Genomic DNA, 27,118 nt, shown 5'->3' with positions numbered 1-27,118 from the left:
TTTTCCAAAGTAAAAGAATACTTGTTGAATATTAAATTTATCTAACATCTATTTAATATGATTAATTTTATACTGTGCAAAGTCAATATCTCATTAAAATGTGAATAAAGGAATAACATTTTATGCTTTTAATATTTAATTTTTAAATGTAGAACTGGATGCTATGTTTTATTTATTCATGACATGACTATCTTAGCCAATTCTACATGCCATCCACTTAGTCCTGCATTTCTTTGAAGACAATTGTTATTTTTTACTGGGTTCTTGGAACATTTCTTGCTACATCCTTCTATGTATAATAACTGCTCAGAAGCACCCGATCTTTGGTTAGAAGCTTCTTTAAAAATGCTTAAATTTCCATTATTTGGAATTTGTCACCAAAGTCATGCTTTATCAGATAACTTGCAGAGCAGCTTCAACCAAATCTGATGGGTTAGAATAACATAAGGCTGTTCATCTACATAAGTGAAGCAAAGGTTAGTTTATATATTATTTTTATTCACAGTTACCATTTGATGGTAGTAAACCATCATGCCCCAGGTTTGAAGGCCCCTATCTCCTGGTAAAACATATTCAAAACTTACAGCAAGCTATCATCTCAAAGCATACTAGGCAATGTCCTTATTCAATGGACATCGCCTTACTAACAATTCATGCATTATTGGAAGAGAGGTTATATGAAGAGATAATCACCTTCTATCCTGCCCCTTTGTTCTTAATGTTTTGCTACTGGGAAACCATTCACAAGTATAATTCTCAACAACACTACTCAGTCATTATGACTAGATGACAAACAGATATGATCAGTTTATGAACCTGTTGTGAAACTCTCTTCTAATAAAGTCATTAGATGCTGCCCTTGCCATGATCCTTCTAAAAGCTTCTGAAGTTACAAGAACACACAGCACTGTTTGTGGAAACAATTGCTGATTGCAGAATGCAAACCTTGAGTTTAACCATGCTGCAAATTGATCTTGATATTCTGTTAAGACCACAGCTAAAATCAAAAGCAAAGGAGAAAAGGAGAAAATGAGCAGGTCGTATATAATCAAGAAACAGGATGATCCCCTTCTTTGCTTCCTCTTCAAAATAAGACATACACAAACTTGCCTGCCATTGGTGTATCTTTCTTATTTAAGACAAACATTAATTAGATTCCTGACCTTAGATACTTTCCTTTCCTTTTGGAAGTAAAATGAGACAGGACTTTGAACATCTTGACAAAATAAAACTAATTCATGGCAGCTTTCTCACAAAAAGTCCAAAACAAGGATTACTATGTGAAGAACAGCAGTTTTTCCTGTACGAGGTGTTTTTATTGAATGTTTTCATTCTCTTAGAAACCTCAAGAAATGAAGCTGGATAAGTGATACTTAAAACAGCTGTTGCATGGTTTGCAGCGATCAAAGCACTGTTCTAAGACTGGGGAGATCCAGTTTTAATTTCCTATTTGATGATAGAGCTCACTGGTGAGCCCAACTTACCTCAGAAGTTACTGTTATGAGGAAAAAGTGAAGGATAATTCCACTGATATTGTCTTGAGCTTTCACAGAGAAAAAAAATAGAATGTAAGCCTAATAAACAATGAAAACCTTGCCCAGTTGTTATATTGAGTATATAAACACCAGAAACAATTAAACAAGACAATAAATGTCTCCCTCTGCCTGTGACTTCTTAAAATAGCTGTACCTTTTAGTTGCAGTTTATTAAAATATACAATTGTAGATCCAATACAAACACACAAAATAAAAAATAGGTATTTTTTATTAAATACCTATTCATGCCTAAGCATGCACACCCAGAAGAGCAATCAATTCCAGAAACTTCTAATTGTCATTGGTATATTTTAAAATGTGGCTATAATTCTAGGGACTTCCCCATTCTGGTCATTTAGTAGTTATTGCATGATTGCTACTTGAGAATGATCTGGTAGTTTATAATAAGTAGGGAGATGGTAGCTAGGGCAATTCTGAAGTACGTATGGTACTGTTTCAATTTCAGAGTCTGAGTAGATACATGAAAGCTCTTGATAAGGAACAGCATTGAATCTGCTCAAAAGTACTACTCATGGTACACTATCCAGATGTACCAATGTGAAGGCCATCCCATGAGATGAAAATAATACATTATACAAATATTTAGGAATAGTAAAGGGAGAGTGGTGAGTTCATTATAGTAGAGGTGTGAAGTATTTATATTATTTATTTGCAAATTGAGAAATAATTATTTTGCTTATGCTCTCTCCAGGTATGCCTTGGCATGTATTCATGCTATGCACAGTATTTCTCTCTCCTTACATATATTAAGGACTACAAGTGTTGATTGAAAGAAATTTAGAAATACAACATAGAATGATGCCATTCCATCAGACCATTTCTTAATAGTGAAGATATTGAGGTCTCAAGATAATCTGAAAATTATCTATGTAATTTCAACAATAATTTCAAATAACCCAAAGCATGAATTTCCATTTCAATGATTTATACTTTTAAAAATGGGGAAATCTATTTTGAATTCATTAATGATACTGGAAACAATTCTTAGGGGACTGTCACTACAAAGAAGCCTGCAGGTAATAAGAAATAGATTATGTTGTACAACTATAAGATGAAATTCCTACAATGATTTATCAAGAAAAGTATGTTAATTTTGCAGCAATACAATACATTTTAAACAAAAGACTACACTACACTGATGATAATTTGCCAGGCTAAATCTGTTAGCATTTAAAATGCAAATGACTATTTCATATATATTGCTCATTTGTTACATTGTATGTATACCTTTGTGCCAGATTAAGATGGCACAAAGGCGAAGGGAAATAGTGACAGCTGTTCCTAAATCACTTAACCTTTTTAAAAAAAATATTGCTGCAACATTGTGTAATAGTAGACTAAAAGTATTAACATTAATAGGGATGTGTGATGGCTCAGTGGTTAAAGATGCTGAGCTTGTCAGCTGGAAAGTCAGACTGGATTCGAGACCTGAGCACCATGTGATGGTATGAGCTCCCATCCTTGCCCCACACCTCCTGATAGAGCCGATAGACAGAGAATGGAAGCAGTCTGCTTCCTCCCATATCACAAGAGACCATCACGACAGAAACCCAATAAAATATAAATAGCTTGAAATAGATCTATACTAGTCTCCCTTTATTTATTTATCAGCACAAATACAACACAAATGTAACAAAGGCAACAGTAAAAAATATTGGGTTTCTGTCGTGATGGTCTCTTGTGACGAGCCGATAGACAGAGAATGGAAGCAGTCTGCTTCCTCCCATATTTGGGCATACCAGGGGTTGTGACACTAAATACATACCTACTTCCCTGGCTCAGCTGATAAGGAGGAGAACCTTGTGGCTCAGTGGTTAACACAACTGCTTAATATGTAATACAGTACAGGTTCAAATCCCAGTGAGGGTATAGCTGATGAGAGCTAAATAGCTTGAAATAGATCTATACTAGTCTCCCTTTATTTATCATAACAAATACAACATATATATATATATATGTTACAAATACAACAAATATATATGTCAGCACAAATAAACACACACACACACACACACACACACACACACACACACATATATATATATATATATATATATATATATATATATATATATATATGTGTGTGTGTGTTATCTTTATGCTGATTAAAGGGAGACTAGTATAGATCTATTTCAAGCTATTTAGCTCTCATCAGCTAGCCATACCCTTGCTGGGAATCGAACCTGTGCTCTATTGCCTCTTAGGCAGATGTGTTAACCATTGAGCTACAGAGCTCGACTCCTTATCAGCCAGGCCAGGGTGAAAGGTATATATTTAAAGTCACAACCCCTGGTATGCCCAAATATGGGAGGAAGGTCACACTTCCATTCTCTGTCCTTCGGCTCGTCACAGGAGACCATCCAGACAGAAACCCAATATTTTTTAATGTTGCCTTTTTGTTACATTTGTTATCTTTATGCTGATTAAAGGGAGACTAGTATAGATCTATTTCAAGCTATTTAGCTCTCATCAGCTAGCCATACCCTTGCTGGTAACTACTCCTGGAAACACCAAACCTGAAGTAGTCTGAAGCAGCCTGAAGATGACGAATGAGACTTCGTCGAAACGTCGCCAAGACATCTCCAATTCTACGCGGGAGAAAACCCGAACAACTAGAGACCTACATATATATATATATATATATATATATATATATATATATATATATATATATATTATACATACATACATACATACATACATGCATGCATACATACATAGACACAGGTTTTGATTAATGTTTTATTCAATTATTGAAGAACTTTAGTGAAGAATCCAAATTAATATAAAACACTTTTAAGAACACTAGTTAACTATTATAGTCAACAACAGAATTAATGAACAATAAAAAATACAGCAATAACCAACAATATACATGTTCAAATCTGAACTTGCTTCTGAAATGAAAGCAGTTCAGCAGCCAGCTCAGCCTCCAGAAGAAAGACATTGCAAACAATGGATGGAAAGGATCTCTCTTGAGACCTCATGTAATTTATAGCCTTCAATTACAGGGTGCAAAAAACAGGCTTTTCAGAAGATCTTAATATCTGGGCAAGTATATGAGTATCTAGGTTCGTTCAATTTCAGAGTCATCTTCGAAAGCATGTAGCCTTTATTTCAGTAGCATAGTGAAAATTAATGGTACCTCGAATAAGAAGATATTTTATTTTAAAAATGTGTAAATATGAACTAGACTAATTCTGATTCAAGAACTATTGGCCAGAAAGTCTAGTAAAAGACTCTGAGCTAGTATGGCCATTTTAGCTTTGAACAGCAACAATGAATCTAGGAGAAGTTTTATTTTTGATGGTTCAGACAGATTCAACCTCATCCAAAAGAGGTTGATTACTGGAATTTGGAATACTGTCCCCATATTTTAAGGATTTGGCTTTTATTGCCTTTTATCAAATATAGTAGCTTCAAGTGGACTGGAAGAAGTTTGTAGGAAGGAAGTCTTTCACATTTCTTCTTTCCAAACTATATTGAACATAAAAAAGTCAGCCTGCTATCTGAGCTGAAAGTATGTGGATTTAAATGTACAAGTTTAAATTTCAGATTTATACTGATATGTCTTTCATATATTTTATATTTTATCCATCCTTCCCTAAGCCACTTGAAGGCTCTGTAATTGAATAAAAATCTCATTATTATGTATAAATAAATAAAAATAAATATATTTTGTGTACAACAATTGTATATTCTCTTACATGAAAATAAAACCAAAAAATGTAGATTTAAGCATCTTAGTGTACTTTTCAATCAGGGTTCTAAACCTGCTGAAAATAGCAGTGGAGCCTAAGCAGGCTCTTTATTTAGTATTTCTAAAAGTGTCATAAGGAGTTAATAAGACCCAGCTGTACAAACTATTTCTGCTAAGCAGCTTCTGTTGCTTTGGTCACCACAGGTATGGCAGTAACCTGTAAACTCTTATAACTAGTGTATCAAAGTTGTGCTACTTAATAGATCTTAAGTAAAACACAACAAAGCTTTGACATGCTGCTTATTGTCAGTCATAAAAAACCCTCCCTCAGACATAGTTTTTTAGAAGAGACTATAGCACAATTTTTTGCGATTGTAAAATAAAAGAAACCAGAGAATTAAAAAGAGACTAGAACAATATAACAGCAGGTCATCAACTGAACTTAGCCATTGCAGATGGTTTACAAATAGGGTTTCCATCCACAGCAAGTTGCGGGATGAAAGGAAAGGAGGAGATTCCCTATTTCTTGTAAATGGCAATAGTATAAGATTAATCCAATCTCTTGTCCACATATTTTGTTCCATTGAAAAAAAAAACTATAGTTGCTCCATTTATACCTATCTTTGAGACTACATTTACTTTAATGATAATAAAAACAAATGAATGCCAGTTAATCTCAACCAAAATTAAAATTAAAATGCATAGGTTTGTGAAGTATTATGCAGAAACACTACATATTTTAATTTTAATTTGGAAAATTTGTTCTGTAAAGAGAGCTGACATGAAAATAAAGACTCTAAACTCTAACTCAATAACTTTTAAGCCACACAATATATATTAAATTACAGATATCATTTACAGTATGAAATTAACCTTTTAAATGAATAAAAACTAAAAGTTCACTAATCATAAAAAAATTATTATATTTATATAAAATCACAGTGTCGAGCTGTCCTAGATCGGCCAAGACACAGTTCAGGAAACATTATTAAATAATATTATGATGAAAGATGCAAAATGCATATTTCATATATTATGATGGATGTTTTGGAAAAAAAGAATTGCCAGAAGATATTTTATATACAATGAAAGGTCTTTGTATTATCTCATGGGAATATTAAAGCATTTATTATATAAAGCTTTATTATTTTGTTGAAAGTCAAATGGATCAAGTTAAATCAACTTTTAGGCCCCAAAAAAATCTTTGTGAGACTAAATTTTACTTGCTATATTGATTAAGCTATTATTTACTCTAAGATATTACTAGCTAATCACTGGTTCATTAATGTTTGTATATTTAATAGAACACTTGCATATCTATGTTAACTTGGAACCCACATATCTCCTTAAGGTGACTGAAGAGGCAATGATTTCCATGCATCTGACAGATGCCACTCTAGACAAAATTTTGCAAGTGCTTTCTTCACTAAGTCTCCACATTACAATGTTATGGATCACTACGCTCTCTTCCACAGGAAGCTGTTTCTCTCCTCTAAACCATCTGTGAACCAATTTTCTGACTATAGATGCTGATTATACTTCTTAAAAGTTCTATGGCACCAAAAGAGATTGCATCCAGGATACTCCCATTTCTTTCAAAAGTCCCTTCATTTCTCCTGTTTTCCCATCTGCTAGTTCCTGCTGAGAGATGGAAAAGATTGGTCTGGAAGAATGATGGAAGAACAGAAGGGGAAAGAAGTTGACCAGGGATGCTGTATTCTGAGAGCTTACTGCTTGAAAATAATTAATTGTTCAGTTAGGACAACTATAAATACCACCTCAAAAGTAGATCATTAAAAACATTTTTAACTGATTAACAAAAGGAGTGTATGATACATAAATGGAATTATTGGAATTACTTCAAACTTAAGAAACCATATGAATTATTTTTAAATGAAAGTATAAGCGTGATTGTATTATAAAAAGTCTTAGAATTATAAAATTCTAAAATAGTTTATCATTTTGTATTAAAAGACTTTATAATATAGTTGAAATCTCATGAAATTATTCCTCTTTTCCCCTCAGTGATTTTTCTCTCTCTCCCTTGTCGTTATGCACATTCAAATCTATTCTATAAGGTTAGCTGATGTTCTGAAAAATTGGGAAGAAGATAGTGGGGTTCCGGTGATGACATCACCGTGCTTAGAGCGGAGGAAAAGGAGCTCTCCTAACCTTTAACTCTAACTTCTTCGTTTGGGCTCATTTTTAAGCGCTGTTGATCCTGAAGGGGCCAGCAGATTAAGGGGGATATTCTGTAGACATTGGGGTGATAAGGCAAATTCCCCAGCGGATAGGAGAAACCCCCTAAACAGACAAGGAACTATCCTGCCATTTGGTTAGGACCAGAACAATGGCAACCGCATAAGAAGGAAGGAAACAGAGAGAGAAGCAGTTGAAATCAGATACTTGTTACTATTACTGACAACCCAAAGAGGAGGGCAACGCGAAATTGGCAGAGAGGGTGAGCTGGAAAGAAGAAGGCGCCAGGAAGGAGGCTGTTTCTGCAGTTCAATTTTGCCGAAAAGAAGTGGAGCAGAGACGCTGAGTTGGAAGGGACAGCCGGAATAAGTTAAAGGAATTAGCCACAGTGAGAACGAAAACCCGACATGGACAACAGGAGTGGAAAATAATATCTGCCAAAAAGATTTGGAAAGTTCAGAGAAGAGATTGTTTAACAGTCGGGTTGGTATACTGAGTTCCTTTTTTTTCTGCTCACTCTTCCTTCTGCTGCTTTGTTGAACTTATAAGTACTTGATATTTATTTGCCTTGGAGCTTGGAACAGTGTCAGAGACAATAGATAGAGGATTGTTTTGGAAGGATACCTTTGCTTCGTGGATACTAACAGTGACACTGAGGAGAGCGTGACACCTAGTGGACTGTAAATCTGAACTGTGAAGTCTGGATGCAAGAAAACTAACGGTGACATAAGCTGATTTTATATATATATATATATATATATATATATATATATATATATATATATATACATACATACATACATACATACATACATACATACATATATATATATATATATATATATATATATATATGTTATATTTATGCTGATAAATAAATAAAGGGAGACTAGTATAGATCTATTTCAAGCTATTTAGCTCTCATCAGCTAGCCATACCCAAGAATTTGGGAATTTCTGTCTGGATGGTCTCTTGTGACGAACCTAATGACAGAGAGTGGAAGTGTGACCTTCCTCCCATACTTGGGCATACCAGGGGTTGTGACTTTAAGTATATATATATATATATATATATATATATATATATATACATACATACATACATACATACATACATACATACATATACATACATACACACACACACATATATACACACACATATATATATATACACACACACACACACCACACACCACACACAAACACACACACACATACATACATAGAGAGACTAATTACTAGAATTGAATACTTATATAATTGATAAAATTGAGAGACATTTATTGGTATAAGATAATAGTGTGATATATAAATCTATGATATATATTAATTAAATTAATTAAAGACCAAAAATTAAATAATCAAATAGAATAGAATACTACATAGAAATGTTTAGGTATTGAAATGTGATATTAAGGAAGGTTAATTATTGTTGAATATTGAAATATACAATTATTTATATCATTGATATTACTGATAAAGTAGAAGTAAGGTAAAACCTATATGCAATTGTGGGCAAGGATAAATAGGGGGATAAAAAATGGCAACTTCAGTAAAATTAGTGAAAAAAACTACATCCAATGTGATTTCAGAAACACCCCCCTCCTCAAATCAAAGATCAATTGAGAGTGTGTTGGGGTTGGAGAAAGGTGAAAAGATGGCAGAAACAGCGGGACCAGCTCCAACGATGCAGAGTATGCAATCAATCCTCCAGATGATACAAGAGACATTGGCGAAAAGCCAAGAAGTGACAACTACTAATCATGAAGAGACAAGGAGGAATCATGAAGAAATGAAAAATGAAATGGGAGAATTGAAAGGAACTATCAAGAATGTAGATGATAAAATTGAAAAGATACAGAATGCCTTAGCAATCAATGAAGAGAAAATCCAGTGTATGGAAGAAAAAATAGAACAATCAGATCAGAAGATGGGAAAAATGGAATTGGAATATAAACAACTTAATAAAGAATTAGAACTATCAATAATCCAACTTGAAAATGAAAGAGCTGCATTCTACCTAAGATTCCAAAACATACCGGAAGAGAAGGAGGAAGACCTGAAAGGAAAAATGATTAATATCCTCACTGAATTTCTTCAAAAAAAGAACAAGAGTTGAGAGGAGACATCGATGAAGCTTATTGGGTGCATACTAATTATGCCAGAAGACATAGACTCCCGAGAGAAGTACATGTAAGATTTGCTAAAAAAACAAGAGATGAAGTGTACAAAAAAAAACCAGAGAAGAGACGATTACACTACAGGGAAAAGAGCTGATCACGCTTAAACAGATTTCACGGAGAATTCAGGAATAACGTAGGCAGTACCAATTTTTAACAAACTAGTTAAATAAAAATAGAATAATGTACAGATGGTTGGTACCAGAAAGGGTTCTGGTATCTTGGCAAGGAAAAAGATATAAGATAGAGAATATAGAAGAAGCACAGAAATTCTATGAAGAATACTGCAAGAGGGAAGTAGAACAAGAAGCAAAGAGGAATTAGAAAGTAGAGGTAAAGAGGAAGAAACATCAGAAGACAACGAAAGAAACAGGAGAGAAGAACAGAGGCAAGAAAGAGAGAGAGCAGAGAAGGAAGGCGTGAGAAGGAAAAGTCAGATACAAACTAGAAGTAAAAAAAACTCCAGCTAAAGATGGATCAAGAAATAACAATTATTTCAATAAACTTGAATGGACTGAATGCACCAAAAAAAAGAGCCCAGATGTTTAATAAACTTAAGAAATTGAAAGTAGATATAGCCTGTATACAGGAAGTGCATATTAAAAGGAACTTACTGGAAAACAAAAAACTAGGGAAATTATATAGAGCATTGGCAGATAAAAAAAAAAGTGGGATAGCAATCTATATAAAGGAAAAAATAAACTGCAAAGAAGTCTACTTAGATGAAGAAGGCAGAACGCTAATGATTGAATTAGAAACAACAGAAAAACCGATATTATTAATAGTCATATATGCACCAAATCAGAAACAAGAGGAATTTTATAGGAAATTACATAATAAAATAAATGAATTAGAATATGAAAACATTTGCTTAATTGGGGATTATAACGCAATAGTGGATAAAAAAATGGACTATGAAAGCAAAAAGAAAAACAAAACAAAAAAAAATACATTACCCAAATCCTTTTTTGAGATGGCAATGGAATATAAACTACAGGATAATTGGAGAGAAAGGCACAAAACAAAAAAGCAATATACCTTTTATTCGAACCCCCATCAATCTCTATCAAGAATCGACATGATTTGGATCTCATCTGGGCTATGTAATCAAGTAGACGAAATTGAAATAGAACCAAATGAGTGGGCAGATCATAACCCAATAAAAATAAGATGGAAAAGTCAAAGGAGAAGAAAAAGATGGATGATGAACTCAAGTATTGTAAATGAAATAGAATACACTGAAATGCTAGAGAAAGAATTAAAATTGTTTTTCAAAATAAATAAAAAAGAAGGCACCTCAATTCAAAATCTCTGGGATACTATGAAAGCATACACAAGAGGCCTTACGATTGCCTATATGTCAAGAACAACTAGAAAGCAAAAAGGGCAATAAGAAGGCATGCAAAAAGATATGAAACTATATGGGTTTGTGGAAATACCATCCCCAAGAAAACATAAACTGAGATTTGAAAGAGACACCTATAACAATAGAAAAAGAAAGAGAGGGAAGAAGGAAGGAGAGGAGAGGAGGAAGGAAGTAGAGAAGGGAGGGAAGAAGGAAGGGAAAGGAGAGGAGGGTGGAAGGGAGAGAAAGAGAAGGAGAGATAGTAGGAAAGGAAGAGGAAGAGTGGAGGAGAGGTAAGGGAAGAAGAAAGAGGTAAGGAGAGGTGGGTGGAAGGGAGAGAAAGAGAAGGAGAAGAGGGAGGAAGGGAGAGAAAGAGAAGGAGAGAGGGTAGGAAGGGGAAGAGAGAGGGTAGGAGTAGGGGAGAGGTAAGGGAAGAAAGAAGGGGAAGGAGAGGAGGAAGGAAGGAAGTAGAGAAGGAAGGGAGGGAGAAAAGAAAGGGAAAATAAGGTGATGTTACAACAGGCGCTAGGGATGGTAAACAAAGCAATCCAAACTGTACCTTATAACCTTTTAAATGGAATAACAATAGTATAAGAATGGCAAAGAAAAAGAATAACTATGTGAATGTATACCTATAATTGTATGTAAGAGAATAAATGACAGTAAGAATATAAAGCACAATATAGGTAAACAATATTTGGTTATAAATAGCTAAGTATAAATAAATATAGAATTGTACAGAAAAATGGATAACGAATAAGGAAACCATGAATGCAAGATAGAAATGTATAGAAGGGAAAACACTAACTGCAAAGAAACCGATACGGAACTGCTGTATGATATACGATGGAACTTCTTGTTCCTATGTTATTTTAAGTCATGTGTCTGTTTTTGTTGATGTGTTTATGTATTTAAAATAAAAATTTATATTTTTAGTATATATAATATATATAGTATAAGCACGATTGTGTTATAAAAAGTCTTAGAATTATAAAATTCTAAAATAGTTGATCATTTTGTATTAAAGACTTTATAATATAGTTGAAATCTCATGAAATTATTCCTCTTTTCCCCTCAGTGATTTTTCTCTCTCTCCCTTGTCTTTATGCACATTCAAATCTATTCTATAAGGTTAGGTGATGTTCTGAAAAATTGGGAAGAAGATAGTGGGGTTGTACTGAAAACAATATTCTGGTCCTGAAAGTAGCGTTCTTACTCTGTAATATGTAGTTTCATCTTAAGCAAATCTCAGGATTTTAAAATAATCAATTTCAATTTCAAAACAGCTCACCTTGCTCGATTTGCTTCTTTTGTCATATCCCATGCCCATGTTATAAAGTTCTGACTCAGGTAGGAAACAATAGATTCAGCACACAGCATTTGAGAACAGAATACATTAGTCAGCACACTTTCGTCCTGGTGGAGGTAGACAGCAAGAAGCTTCCTCTGTAATACAGAAAAACAGTATTTGGATAACGATGGAAATTAATTATAATTTTCATAATATAAGTGTAATTCATGTCTTATATACTATACATAGACAATCCTTACACAATATAAGTTCGCTTCAGAAGAGTTATAACCATTGCCTGATGCTTAAAACATTATGGCAGTTGAAGACTAAGAAATGAGATTAGGGAAAGTTGTTATAAACTAGGGGTTTTCAACCTTAGGGTTTTTCAATCTAAAACCTTAAACTCATTCCAACTGAGAAATTCTAGGTATTGGTCTACATGTCTTAAAGCTAATGAGATTGGACAATATTGATACAGGCAAAGCTACCACAGAACAATTATTCCTGGTGGAATTACTGAGAAAGTAGATTAAATGTAGGCTATTTGTAGAATTTTAGATTATGTTTACATTAACAAATTTTTGTTTGTATTACAAAATGAAAACATATAATTATATATCCTTTAATTAATTAATATATTTAATAAATCAACTGCTAATCACATTTACTGCAAGTATTGTCTCACTAATAACAAGCCATAATTTTCCCAGCCATTAAGTAAGGAGAAAAATTCAACAAAGGAATGCTGTAGTCAGCCTTGTATTTCATATAATATACAGTTCTACTTAATTCTAATAGTGTGTGCCTTAATATACATATAATGTAACCTTTTCATCAAATCTTTCTCATATTTACCAACCACATGCATTTTTGTCATAGTTCTATGGAAACAGCAGTCCTGTTAATCCTATTCTCATATTTGTTTCTTGGTTGATTAAATTTAAGTCTTTTTAGCTCATAACTTTCTATGGCTGTATACGGTAATTATAATTAATTTACACAATATATTACTAGTAAATAGAATAATTTACATAATATGCTAGAGAGGATAATTAACCATCAAATTTGCTCTGAACTACACTAAATAAATTACACTAAAATAAAATATCTAATACAAAAAGAAGAATAAACAGCACACGTCTTCAAACAATTCTAACACCAAATAATGTAAGAAAATAAACTCAAGGAAAATGTTGGAAGGAGTGTTTTCTTTTTTTCCCCCCCAGAATGCTAGAACTTGAGAAGCAAAGACCTACATACACCTATCATTAAATAAACAAATAAAATTAAATACAGTTTAATTCCCAGAATGTCAGTTGCTGAAGAAAATTAACAAAAAACAATATATAGGCACACATAAAGTACTAGCCTGCTTTTTTTTCCTGAGCCATTCTAATTTTCAAAGCTACAATTGAAATACTGTCAGGGAAGATAATGTACCTTATAATAAGGGAATTGCCATAAGAGGCCTAGATTATTTTAATAAGGCTCAACATTCTGTGAAAATGAGGACTTTTTTTTTGCTATGACAAGCACAGAATCAACATATTCTGGTAGAGGAGAAAATACACCAATTTATTAACATGTCTCTTTATCATGGATATATAATCAATATTTCATAATATTTTCCCAATAACAATGTCCATTGTAAACTACTTTGGAATTTGAAATTGAAAACTAGCTTGTAATACTGAGAAAAAGTATGTAATGGGTTATTGGAGAAAATGGCACTAGGCATGTCAATTGCAAAATAGTTCTATAAATTATAGGGTTCACCGACAAATGCGTGCTCGACAAAAGCGCGACTGACAAAACTGCGGCGAGAAAACCGCAAGTTCTAAATCGCGCCGACAAATGAGCGCAGAAACGTGCCGACAACAGCGTGCCGACAAAAGCGTGCCTTCAACAAACAAGTAATAACCACGAGTTCTAAACCTAACCCCAAACCTAACCCTAAACCTAATCCTAAACCTAACCCTTACCTTAACTGAAATCCCTAAACCTACCCTGAACGTAATCCTTACCTTAACTGAAATCGCGCTTTTGTGGGCGCAGTTTTGTCGGCGCGTTGTTGTGGGCGCATTTAGGACATCGTGGTTTTTGTCGCCACGGTTTCGTCGCCACGCTTTTGTCATGCGCGCATTTGTCGGGTCACGAAATTATAGCCAAGCTATGGCTATCTTTATCCAAAAATGCCAGTTACAAATAAATTAATGGGAAATTAGTTTGCAATGAATGGTTTATTTTAAATCATTGTTTTAAAAAAAGAGTTTGGGAAAATTCTATGATCTATTTTAAAAAGTATGGAATAATTTGAACAGTAGACTTTGGAAAAGGGATTAGACATTACATTAATGTTTGTCTCCTTTAATTTAAAAAGTTATTCCAAACTAAGTATACATACTGCAGAAAAGGCCACCAATAAGCCTAACATGCACAGTTCCATATAAGTGCCGCCAACAATGTTGACTGAAACCAAACTTGAAAATCCAGGGCACTAATGCACAATATCAGGCAATAAAACAGCATCTCTGTGGTGATATTTAATTTAAAAAAGAAGAAAGAGGCAGGAGAAGATCAGGCACTGTCTGTTTTGGAGGATCAGCCATTCTGCATTTCAAAGCATGGATCCCTGCAATATCCAAGTTACTGTGCTAGAATCTCCACTATTATATAGCAGTTGTAAGAGAGGGAGGGCAAAGATGTGTTTACTCAGTGATTAGGGCCTTAGAATAAGCCGCTAGCTCCTAGAGAGACAGCTCACCATTTATTCATTTGGGCCAATTCACAAAGCCTAGAAAGATTAAACATCCATGCTGAGAAGACAAGCGAATGCAGACAGTGAAAAAGAAATAAAAATTCTTTAAAAACTCTCAGATGACTTCATTATTTTTCCACAAGGAAACTTTAGGAAAGTGTTTAGTTAGAGAAAAACCCACATTGACCTCTCTCTAAACCCTTAATCTTTCCTTTGTGGTGGGACTGCTTTGTGGTAAGCGGATGGCTTTGCTCTCCTCTTTTCACTGAAAGCAGAGAGACAGGAAAAAAAAACTCTTGAGAAACTCCTTTCGTCCCAAAGAAACAACCCCATGAAACTGTTAAATATAAGAGTCCATGTGAATTAATCTTCCAAAATAAGTACAGTTTAAAGGTATAAGTTGGGACCAAATAGTAGAAAACAAGGCAAGTGCACACTTACAGCATATGTAAACAGGGAAATGTATAAAAACATTTAAAAACTACATATGCAAAACTGCCAGATTCACATAGTTTAATTTGTTGTTGATAATTGTAGTTGGTTGCATTTGTTCTTGCTACATATGGCAGAAAAATGTAACAGGCTGTCCTATAAAAGTAGATTTCATTTTGATTCTATTTAAAAATGATATAGAAATCCTTCAAAATGTTCTGTAGGGTAATTACTATTCCTTAAGACTAGTAACAAATCAAAACTACAAACCTGGATTTTCAATAGCAATATTCCTATATAAAACCTTGATATGTAACATAGTAATTTAAATCTTTATGCTTCCTAACAGAATCTATAGTTGTTATCTGCCTGGATCTATTGCTCTTCCAACTGATTGAACAAAAACATCCAGATAAATTTGACATCTAAATAGCTGTCTCTAATGCATTTTACAAAGGAATTACATGATCTTCACAAAACTAAACAACTGTTTTGGATGAGCAATGAAATAATAAAAACTAGAAAAGGGCCATAAGTCAGAATGACGAGGGGTTTTGGACAGGCTGCCTCTTCTGTTACTGAAGCCTTCCAGTGAAAATCTCTTAAAGTATTAGGATAATAGGAGTTTTGCTCCTTCAGATCTTCTTCTATCAGGGGAAGTGAGGTAACAAGATTACTTAAAAGGATATTTTCTATTAAAAGTGTTACTTGGAACAATTGTAACTATTTGGAGAACCTTAGCTTCTATGTGTCTATTAAAAAAAAACACTAATGGGCTTGGGATGGGGGAAATTAAAATGTGCCTATTTTAGGGGGGGGCGTTGGGAGGAGCATTTAGCAAATTTCATTTGAGAGTGCATTCAAAAGAATAATTGGAAATGTCAGAGGTTAGAATCAAAATTTTGTCAACATTTTTTATAAAATCTCCAGTATATGTTTTGTTTAAAGCTGACTTCCTTTGAAGTAGAATGTGTATGTTGTAATTAAAAGTAATGGATTTTTATCTTATAAAATGCAGCTATATTGTTTCTACCAGCTTTTTAAAAAGCAGAAAAGTGCAATACTACAACATATGATGATAAAATATTATTTGTTCAGCATAAATTTCAGCAAACTAGTATTGTTTGAATAAAATTATTATAGAATTATATTTTATAGATAGCTTGGAAATTCATTTTCAGCATGTTTGTGGCAAATTAATTTTAAACTGTGGCATGAACCTTTTATTTAACTACATACGGTAGATTATAGGGTAATTATACATGCCTGCTAAATATCCTCTAGCCACAAGTTGAACCCTACGTATCAGAAGCTGCATCTATAGCCCAGCTTCTGCAAATGTATTGGAACTTTCCCTCATTCTCCACATCCTTCATTATATCCCCAAATCTGTTTTGGAGGCTTGCAGTAGGAAATAATGAATCCATTCTACCAACAAATACATTTGCCAGCAGAATGACTCTACTATACAGAATCCCACGTTTTTTTGACATGTCATATTCCTTCCTCTTAAGAAAATGATTCAAGATTGAGATAATATTTCATATACCCTAAATTTTACTAAAGATGTAGTGGTTAAGGCACCAGACTAGAAACCCAGAGACCATGCGTTCTCAGTCCGCCTTAGACACAAAGCCAACTTATTGATCATGGTACAGTCAACCTCTCTTAACCCTAGGAAGAAGACAATGGCAAACCACTTCTGAAATGTTGACAAGATAACTTCAGGGACTTATTAAGGCAAGAGTTAAATAGTGACATGAAGACACCAAAATGACAATGAACAAGAAAATTTGTATTCCAGGTTTATTTAAGAACAAATAAGATTTAGACACTTGTATGAATGAACAACATTTTCCACATGCTTTTAAAAGAAACAACTAGCACTTAACAATTGAAGTTGGAGTTATAATCCACTAACCACTGGTCTCAATTGAAGGGGGGGGGGATCTTATAGCCCGAATCATTTTTCCACTTCAATGAAGCAACCAATTTTTAGCAATTCTAGAAATCATGTGATTTTTTATAACATGCGTGTGTACATTCATTCTATCTACTATGAAAATTTCTACATACATTTGAAGGTTACAAAGGCCACTTAATTGTTCTTTCTAGTTTAATGAAACACAGACTAAAATACAGGCTGAAGAACTTAGTTTTACAAGCCACTGTACTACGGTTTCCATGTTGTACTAGGAATTCCAAAATAACCTATAAAATTAGTTGCCAAACAAAAAACTTGCCCACATATATGGCCAATATTACCCAAAATTGTATCTGTCATTAATTTATTGATTTGTTTTAAGTCATGAGTAAGAGGACTTTGAACCACTGAGCAACAGGACTTTGGACCAAGCAAAGTCCTCTTTTCTGATGAGAGCAACTTTTGCTAAAAGCACCAAAAACTGGTTCAATGACCGTGGGATTACTGTGCTTGATTGGCCTCTCCATTTTTCCTCCATACTCTGGGTCCTTGGTTTCCAAATGAGATGCAAAAGTTGCTCTCATCAGAAAAGAGGACTTTAGACCACTGAGCAACAGGACTTTGTACCACTGTGCTTCATTAAGACTAGGATCAACGCAGCCGTCTACCAGAAGATTTTGGAGCACTTCATGCTTCCTTCTGCAGACGAGATTTATGGGGATGCTGACTTCATTTTCCAACTGCCCACACTGCCAAAAGCACCAAAACCTGGTTCAATGACTGTTGGATTACTGTGCTTGATTGGCCAGCAAACTCGCCTGACTGGAACCCCATAGAGAATCTATGGGGCATTGCCAAGAGAAAGGTGAGAGACATGAGACCGAACAATGCAGAAGAGTTGAAGGCCGCTATTGAAGCATCCTGGTCTTCCATAACACCTCAGCAGTGCCACAGGCTAATAGCTTCCATGTCACGCCGCATTGAGGCAGTAATTGCTGCAAAAGGGGCCCAAACCAAGTACTGAGTACATATGCATGCTTATACTTTTCAGAGGTCCAATATTGTTCTATGTACAATCCTTGTTTTATTGATTGCATGTAATATTCTAATTTTCTGAGATGGTGGATTTGGGGTTTTCATGAGCTGTACGCCATAATCATCACAATTATGACAAATCATAGCTTGAACTATCTTGCTTTGCATGTAATGAGTCTTATCTTATATATTAGTTTCACTTTTTTTAAAAAAAAAATAATTATTTTTATTTTTTATTACAAACAACAATGGGAAAGGGAGAGGATGGAAAAAAAGGGGGGGGAGGGGAAACCCATCTTCACATACAATATGTCGTTTAATCACAAGTGCATCCCTCCCGTATCTCTCTATTGTATATTTAATAAGCACCACAATAAGCTAGGGTTTAAAAAACAAAAAACAACAAAATAAAACAAGAGAGAGAAAAAAAAAAGAAAAGAAAAAGAAAAGGGTCGGGGGAGGGGGGGGAGTCCAAAAAGGACAAAAAAAGGTCCAAGAAGGAAAGGAAAAAGGAAAAAAAAAACAAAAAAAAAACCATCATCACATGCAGCATGTCGTTTGCTTACGGTTGTTTTAACATCTACATCTTCAAATAATGTTTACCATCTCAGATATTTCCTCTAACGTAACTAAAGGTCTCATTTTCCTTCTACACTATATATTCAGTTAACATTAGCATTGTTTCCCCCCAGAGAATATGCTTCTATTTATTGTTAATCTTGCATTTCATACCTTCAAACAGAGATCTTATTCCTTCATTGTTCAACAAGGCATCGCTGCCTATATATACCAGTTTTCATTTGTTCCCCTATTAGAATTGCCTTATCAGCAGCGAAATATCATTATAATAAGTTCTTAACCTTATACATTATATCACCAGACCTTATATTAGTACTTCCTTATATCATTGTTGAATTATTTCACAGCATAATTATATCATCATTTACTTTTTCCAATTAAGGCATAAGTGTATCATTTTTCATTTCCAAGATTTTGTTTTTTTTCCCTTAGCCATTGATAAAACAAGTCCCATATATTATAAAATTGTTCATCCTCTTGCTCTCTAATTAGTTTCACTTTTTAAGTTGTATTACTGAAATAAATGAACTTTTGCATATATTCTATTTTTTTGAGTTTCACCTGTATATAATACTGCTAGTGGATAGGCTCATTAAGACTCTTTAGGCAAAATATCAATATCCTGATGACTCTCAGCTCTACTTTTCCATAATATCTGCATCAGAAAATGTTCTGCACCATTCTCATTGTACAATAAATTCAATGGGGACAGAATTCAGGCTGAATTCTGGTAAGACAGAGACCATGTGGTGTCTAAATACAAAAAATTGAGGTCTGTATGTTCTAGATTAGATAGTATATAGTATAGATTAGAAGAATGACTCTAGATTCATTTTTTCATTGAGAGTTAAAAATATTATCTTAAATATTTATAATAAGTGTACTAATTTTGATTAGTATACAGGTAGACTTCGACTTATGAACACAATTGTGTCCAAAAATTCTGTTGCTACCCTGTTTCCCCGAAAGTAAGACCTCACTGGATAATAAGCCCAATTGGGCTTTTGAGAGCATGCGCTAAAATAAACCCTCCCCCCAAAAATAAGCCCTCCCCGAAAATATTGCAACACAGCAGCAGCCATGAGGTCACCACGGTCTCCGCCTCCTGCACATCAAAAATAATAAGACCTCCCAAAAAATAAGCCCAAGTGCTTATTTCGGGGGTCAAAAGAAAATAAGACCCTATCTTATTTTCGGGGAAACACGATAAGTAACACAGTTGTTAAGTGGATTTTGCCACATTATATGACCTATCTTGCCACATTTGTTCAGTGAATCGCTACATGTGTTAAATTAGTAATACAGATGTTACATTAATCTGCTTCCCTAATGACTATATGATGATTGTCAGAAGGTCACAAAAGGTAATCACATGACTCTGGGACACTTCACTTGTCATAAATACAAGTTTTGCATATAAGACCTTAAATAATTTGAGATTAGCATTCTTGTCAGATTGCTTTCTGTGATACAGACCTGATACAGACCTTAGTAAAGCCATGAAAGTCCTGTTGCTTCTGTCACAACTATCAGGTTGTAATCTTATGGTTAGACAAGTGGTAGTCAACCTTTTTCTACCTACCGCCCACTAATGGATCTTTCTTGATGGAAAAATTTCCTTACCGCCCACCAGTTTTTGCGCAAGTGCGGAATATTTTTTAGAAAGGAGGGTGTTTTTTTAAAAAAAGAAATGTACGAATCAATCAGGTTTGATTCCCAGCAAGGGTATGGCTAGCTGATGAGAGCTAAATAGCTTGAAATAGATCTATACTAGTCTCCCTTTATTTATTTATCAGCACAAATATAACATTTATCTTTTTATTTATACTTTATGCATGTTTATAATGTTTTTAACTTTATGAGCCAAACTAAACACTGCTTACTCTCCTCCTTTATTTTATCCCCTTTTCTCTATTTTTCTTCCCTTTTTTTGTTAATTTTTTTTAATCTTTTCCTTTTTATCTCCTTTTTTTATCTTCCTTAGGGCAATGTACAAAAGTAAGGCTGAGCTAGTTAGCCCACTTATTATTATTAGCCAACAATTCTCTCCTGCCTATAACTTTTCTTTCTCCTATTTTGCAACTGCTCTGTTCGGCTTCTGCCTGTCCCTGCTATCCCCTCCCCCCCTTCCCCTTCCCACGTGTTTGCTTCTCCTATTTTGCAACTGCTCTTTTCGGCTTCTGGCTGTCCCTGCTATCCCCTCCTCCCCTTCCCATGTGTTTGCTTCTCCTATTTTGCAACTGCTCTGTTCGGCTTCTTCCTGTCCCTGCTATCCCCTCCTCCCCTTCTCACGTGTTTGCTTCTCCTATTTTGCAACTGCGCACTTGCTCAAAAGGAGGTTTTAAGTCCCTATCGCCCACCTGGAATCCCGAAACGCCTACTAGTTGACGACCCATGGGTTAGACAGATGATCAGATTTCTTCACAGTCATATCCACCCCATTCCAGCCACTTATGGAATGCTTTTTAAATAATTACACCAATGACCAGCAGAGATCTAGCTGTCACCAATCATTACTTGGCAGGATAGACTTTTTGTGATAGTGTAGGCTTTTTAGCAATTCTGATGCAGATAATCTCTATAGTTCTGCTTTGACCAAATGAAGCATTGATAATAATTATATCGATATTACAACAGATAATTTAATATAATAATATTTACTTTAGATAGTAATGTATTTTCAGTTATAATCTTTAAAAGTAACAGAATTATTCACATGTATTTCATTTATTTGAAGAATTATTGAATAGGTATGTATGAACAAAAATATTTTCAACAATACTATTCTTCATTTTTGTTTCATTTAAATAAGAATCAGATCTCAAATTCTCTCTATATTTTCTGCTACAAAAGCAACATTACATACAAAGAAACTAAGACTTGCTCTTTTGTTAAAGCTGAATTTGAATAGAGATCTCTTTCCTTAGACAACATTGAAAAATTTCCCAAATAAAGGACAAGATCTGGACTTACTCTTGGCTGTGAAGTGCTCTCAAATTAAATCAGTTTGAAGTGGTTTTCATTAAGATGGATTGAGTGTGGCATCGTGAGAAACACTTTATCAAATGCAGTGTTTTACTTAGTGATTAACTATATACCAGTTGATGAAGCTCCCCAAATCCTTCATAATCCCACCACTCCAATAAACATTTAATGAGCATATAAGTTCAAAAAGCCCAGCAGAGGATTTAAACTTTCAATCTTGTTTTTATTTACTCTTCCAACTCAATTTCTCACTTCAAGTTAAGAATGCTATTGCTTGAAGCTCATCTGTTGCCCTGGCAAAATTAAGTGCCCTGCACATCAGGACAAAACACGTAGGTTAAGATTACAGTTCTTGCAGAGATAGATAGATAGATAGATAGATAGATAGATAGATAGATAGATAGATAGATAGATAGACAGACAGACAGACAGACAGACAGACAGACAGACAGACAGACATTTTTTTTTAAAAAAAAAGTTGCTAATCTTCAAAAATATTGTTAAGGAAACCTCCTCAGAAAAACTGCAATCATAAGGATAGCGAATAGTAATAAGGAAAATCCACGATTCAGCTATTTACCTTTTTACTCTGTAATTGTTATATTAATCTACAGAATAATAAATATCACACAGGGAATTAACTATTCTCAAATATTTAATCCTTTTGGGAAGAAAAAATGTACAATTTTTGATTGATGCTTATACATTTTTACAAAATGAATATACCGGTATGCTTTTAGAATGCATGCAATGATCAAGGTTGACATTTCTGTAATATTGCATAATATTTTATATTGTATACAGTAAACATTTTCCCTTGCATCTTAACTGTGGAATCATCACAATGCTTGCTTGTTAGATATTAAGACACTAAGTACTGGGGGGGAAAAGGATGCTGCTTCATAGTGGTTAGCCTTACATAAGCATTTAAGCTACACTGTACATTATCTGTAAATAGGGATATTAATTATATTTATTATATGTAAGATATTTCTTGTATATGAACACCAGTTTGATGTAGGAATCAAGCTAAAAACTGGGAGATCATAACTTCTAGTTCTGCCCTAGGCACAATGCCAACTGGGTGATCTTGAGCTTATTCATTCTTTTGCAGCTCAAGGAAGTTGGCAATGGCAAACCACATCTGAAATATCTTACCAAGAAAACTACAAGGATTTGTCTAAGTAGTTGCTTGGAATCAAAAACTGATTCCAAGGCACACACAAAAAATAGTTTCATCAAATATGTAATTAAGGCATTCTTAACTGCTTGCAACGGAAACATTTTATTGTATAATATTGCACAACTTTGAATTTTCTCCCATGGTAATAATGAAACTCAGAATATTGATTTATTTATTATGCAGAAAAATGCATAACTCTCATCTCATTCTTCATTACTGTCTCAGAAAAGACACTAGTATGCCTTTGTTAGTAACTGCTTGGGAACACAAAAATGTTCTGCCTGCTACCTAATACTATTACTAGTATTCCTCCATTGAATGAAGAAAATCAAGCATTAGCTTTCAGAAAATTAGCTTTCACTTTTGCAGTCCTTTGTATTATTTGCCAGATTGTTTCAATCATCTGGGATGGGATGCAGAAGAGAGTGAATTAGGCAAAAATTAGTCCTTTCCAATCCTTTGCCAAAGCTGCAACCAGTTCAAAATGTTTTGTTACTGAGCAAACGTTACTCCATGTCCCAGTTTTCAGAAAAGAACTAGCAGCAGCAGCAGTATAAAAATTTAAACTTCATTAATACGGCAAAAATTCAGAAGATATTTTTACACTGAGTTCCTTTGTCATCTGAGTAATATAGAGTTTGAAATGTACTTACATCTCTAGCTTTCCCGTAGAAGGCCTCTTGAAAGGCAGCCTCTAAAGATCCAATAAAAAATACTGGATGGCAGTCACCATATCTGTTTCAATCCAAAATGTTTCAGAGAGTTTTAATAACAAAAAGACAATAGTATTATTTTCCAAAATCAAATATCCAAGACTTATTGTATCAATGCTTTAATGATAATTATATATCTAAATATTTGTATATGTGTATGTATGTATGTATGTATGTATGTATGTATATATATATATATATATATACATATATATACATATACATACACACACACACACACACACACACACACATATATATAATTTAATTTCAAGCTAAATAACATTGTAAAATTGAGTGCTGGAAAAGGTACTGGACTTTTATTCTTCATCATAAGGAAAACTGACATTTTTAAAATTCTCTTAACTCAGCAATTAGTGTAACCTTTTATATTAAAGAACAGAATTCTTTAGTTGTTTAATTCTTTTCTCAAAGCCAGTGGCGGACTTAACAAGGATAAACTTAATGGAAATTTCAGTTTATTTATTTTAAATTATTTTCTTTAATAGAACATACAGCCAATGACCAGCAAGTAAAAAAAACAACAATTAAAAGATAATAAGATATAATGAAAATATAATAGAGATAAAGGCAAAAAGAAAACAGAAACCTAAAACTACTGAATTTCACAGAACTGGTAACAAGATATCAGCATCAGGGCAAAAACAGTCTTTTACTTCTGATTGAGATAGCAGCCAATAAGAATTTAGCATCTCTGTTTGCAATAAATGGGTTCTGATCCTGCAGGCGGCATAGAGCTTCTCCCTCAGAGTAGAGTTGAGTTATATTAAAAGTGGATATTAAAAAGGTAGCGAGTACAATGTCATAGAAGAGATCGTGAGGGGAAAATTTGGAAATATTCAAACTATAAGGATATTCTCTTTACAAAAGGGATTTTCTACTTCCTAGTCTTCAGTATTGATGTAGGGAAATTGTTGAAACGGGCCAAGCTAAATGCCCTATGGTGTAGCAAAAAAAGCAAGACTGAAGACATACTTAGTAGGAACTAGTTGGTTCTACTCTAGAACCCACTATGAAAATCACCAATAATTCCTAGATTCAACTGTCATGCTCATTATAAATTCACTAGCAAGTTTCTGCCCTGACTTTCTCTAAATGTAAAGAACAAAATCCAAGGAGAAATTACAGAAACTCAAGTTGGCAAAATATTTGTCCTCTATCATTAAGGGGAGTTGTCAAAGAGCATTAAGGGGGTCAGTGAAGCAAAACTGTAACTAGTAAGAGAAGTGACAAGTGTGGGCTGTTTCCTCAAAGAAGCAGCATTCCTGGTTCCATACATATCAGAGCATTTGAGATACACCATGAGACCTGAAAGAGGGTAGACAAAAATCTTGGACTGGACAATCTCTAAGGAAGATGTTATAGATGCATACTTATGAACTACTATCTGATAATCTGGCGTTGCCCAGGTATTTATCTTAATCCATACATTTGTCCTCAAAAATAATTCCAGACCAAACGTAATTTCTAAACGTTGAATTTCCCCCCTCACCAGAGGAAGCCCCCTTATGGAGTACTGTGAAGCTGTTACCATGGCAACTCTGCTGCGCTGTACACTAGAATGATAGTATGATAGAAGCCATTTTAAGGCACAACAGGCTATATCTTAACAGAACAATCCCCCCAGGGGTGTTAGGGTGACTTACCCCCACAATATTTGTTTCCAGAGAGTAAGTCATCTGTGTACCAAGTTTGGTTAAAAGGTATTGCTCGAGGCATTCCAGAGTTATGCTGGAACACACACACACACACACACACACACACACACACACACACACACCGTGACCCGTCAAAACCGCGGTCCACAAAAGCGCGATCGACGAAAGCGCGCATTTGACGTCATCACAGCGCGATGAAAAAAATTAAAAATTGAAGTAACAATAAAATTAAAGCAAGCCGATTCACATAAAGGTAAGGGTTAGGTTTAGGGTTAGGGTTAGGGTTAGGTTAAGGGTTAGGGTTAGGTTTAGAGCGTTAGGGTTACATTAAATTTTACGTTAAAGGTTAGAGTTAGGTTTAGCGTTAGGTTAAGGGTTAGGTTTAGGGTTAGATTTAGGCTTAGGTTAAGGGTTAGGTTTAGGGTTAGGTTTAGGGTTAGGTTTGGGGGGGTTAGGGTAAGGTTTTCGCTTTATTTTTATATTTTTCCATCACAGCGCAATGTTTTCGTCGCGCTGTGATGATGTCAAATGCGCGCTTTCGTCGACCGCGATTTTGTCGTCCGCGGTTTTGTGGTGGAACCCACACACACGTGTGTGTTCCAGCATAACTCTGGAACACCTTGAGCAATGTATGTATGTATGTATGTATGTATGCATGTATGTATGTATGTATGTATGTAGTATCAGTGGTGGGATTCAAATTTTTTACTACTGGTTCTCTGGGCATGGCTTGGTGGGCGTGGCATGGCTTGGTGGGCATGGCTTGGTGGGCATGGCAGGGGAAGGGTACTGTAAAATCTCCATTCCCACCCCACTCTAGGGGAAGGTTACTGCAAACTCCCCTTTTCCTCCCAATCAGTTGGGACTCGGGAGGCATAGAATAGATTGGGGCGGGGCCAGTCAGAAGTGGTATTTACCGGTTCCCTGAACTACTCAAAATTTCCACTACTGGTTCTTCAGAACTGATCAGAACCTGCTGAATACCACGTACGTACGTATGTATATGTGTGTGTTTATGGCAGCAGAGAGGCAACATTCTTAGAGCCCAATATTGCCTTGGTGCTATTACCAAAGTGTTACTGATTTGTTCCTGTCAGATTGTAGCCCTGGAATATAATGATCAGATATTTAAAGGCAGAAGATTATTCAATATGATTGTCATCAGTACAACTATGGTGTTTTCAGCAGCTCTGCCCCTCTGAGAAAACCATAATTTTAGCTTTAGAATAATTAACTATGAACTTTTCCTCCCTACAAAAATCTGCCAAGCCCCAGAGACATCTAAGGGTAATCTGAGAAAATGAAATGATTGATGTATCATTTGTATAAAAGCAGCATCACAAAATATCTTGCTTTGAGTTTGTATGTTTGTGTGTGTGTGGAAATTTCTTAACCTGGGTAATGGTATTTTCATGTAACATCTTGATTAGATAAAAGCATGTCACCTGAAATTGATCTTCAATAAGGTTTACTTGGGATATCAGGATGGACTCAACAGTTGGTTTCTCTCATTAGGTAATACTGTAATAGGCCTCTGGGAGGGAATATGCTCCT

At 34.6% G+C, this 27,118-nt stretch overlaps 1 protein-coding gene across 1 annotated transcript in view; it reads right to left on the bottom strand.

The window, feature by feature from the left end:
• FAF1 (Fas associated factor 1) overlaps nt 1–27,118 on the bottom strand; it is a 239,794-nt gene that overhangs the window by 76,916 nt on the left and 135,760 nt on the right. Inside the window, exons 12-13 of the mRNA XM_032218051.1 lie at nt 23,826–23,907; nt 12,274–12,428 (exon numbers count right to left, since the gene is read on the bottom strand). Of these exons, the coding sequence (XP_032073942.1) occupies nt 12,274–12,428; nt 23,826–23,907 (237 nt within the window). The remainder of the gene's footprint in view (nt 1–12,273; nt 12,429–23,825; nt 23,908–27,118) is intronic.

The sequence above is a fragment of the Thamnophis elegans genome, chromosome 5 (genome assembly GCF_009769535.1).
Source record: "Thamnophis elegans isolate rThaEle1 chromosome 5, rThaEle1.pri, whole genome shotgun sequence".
NCBI classification, from domain to species: Eukaryota; Metazoa; Chordata; class Lepidosauria; order Squamata; family Colubridae; genus Thamnophis; species Thamnophis elegans.
Note: the sequence above shows the minus strand (reverse complement) of the source record. Positions and strands in the feature narration are given on the sequence as shown.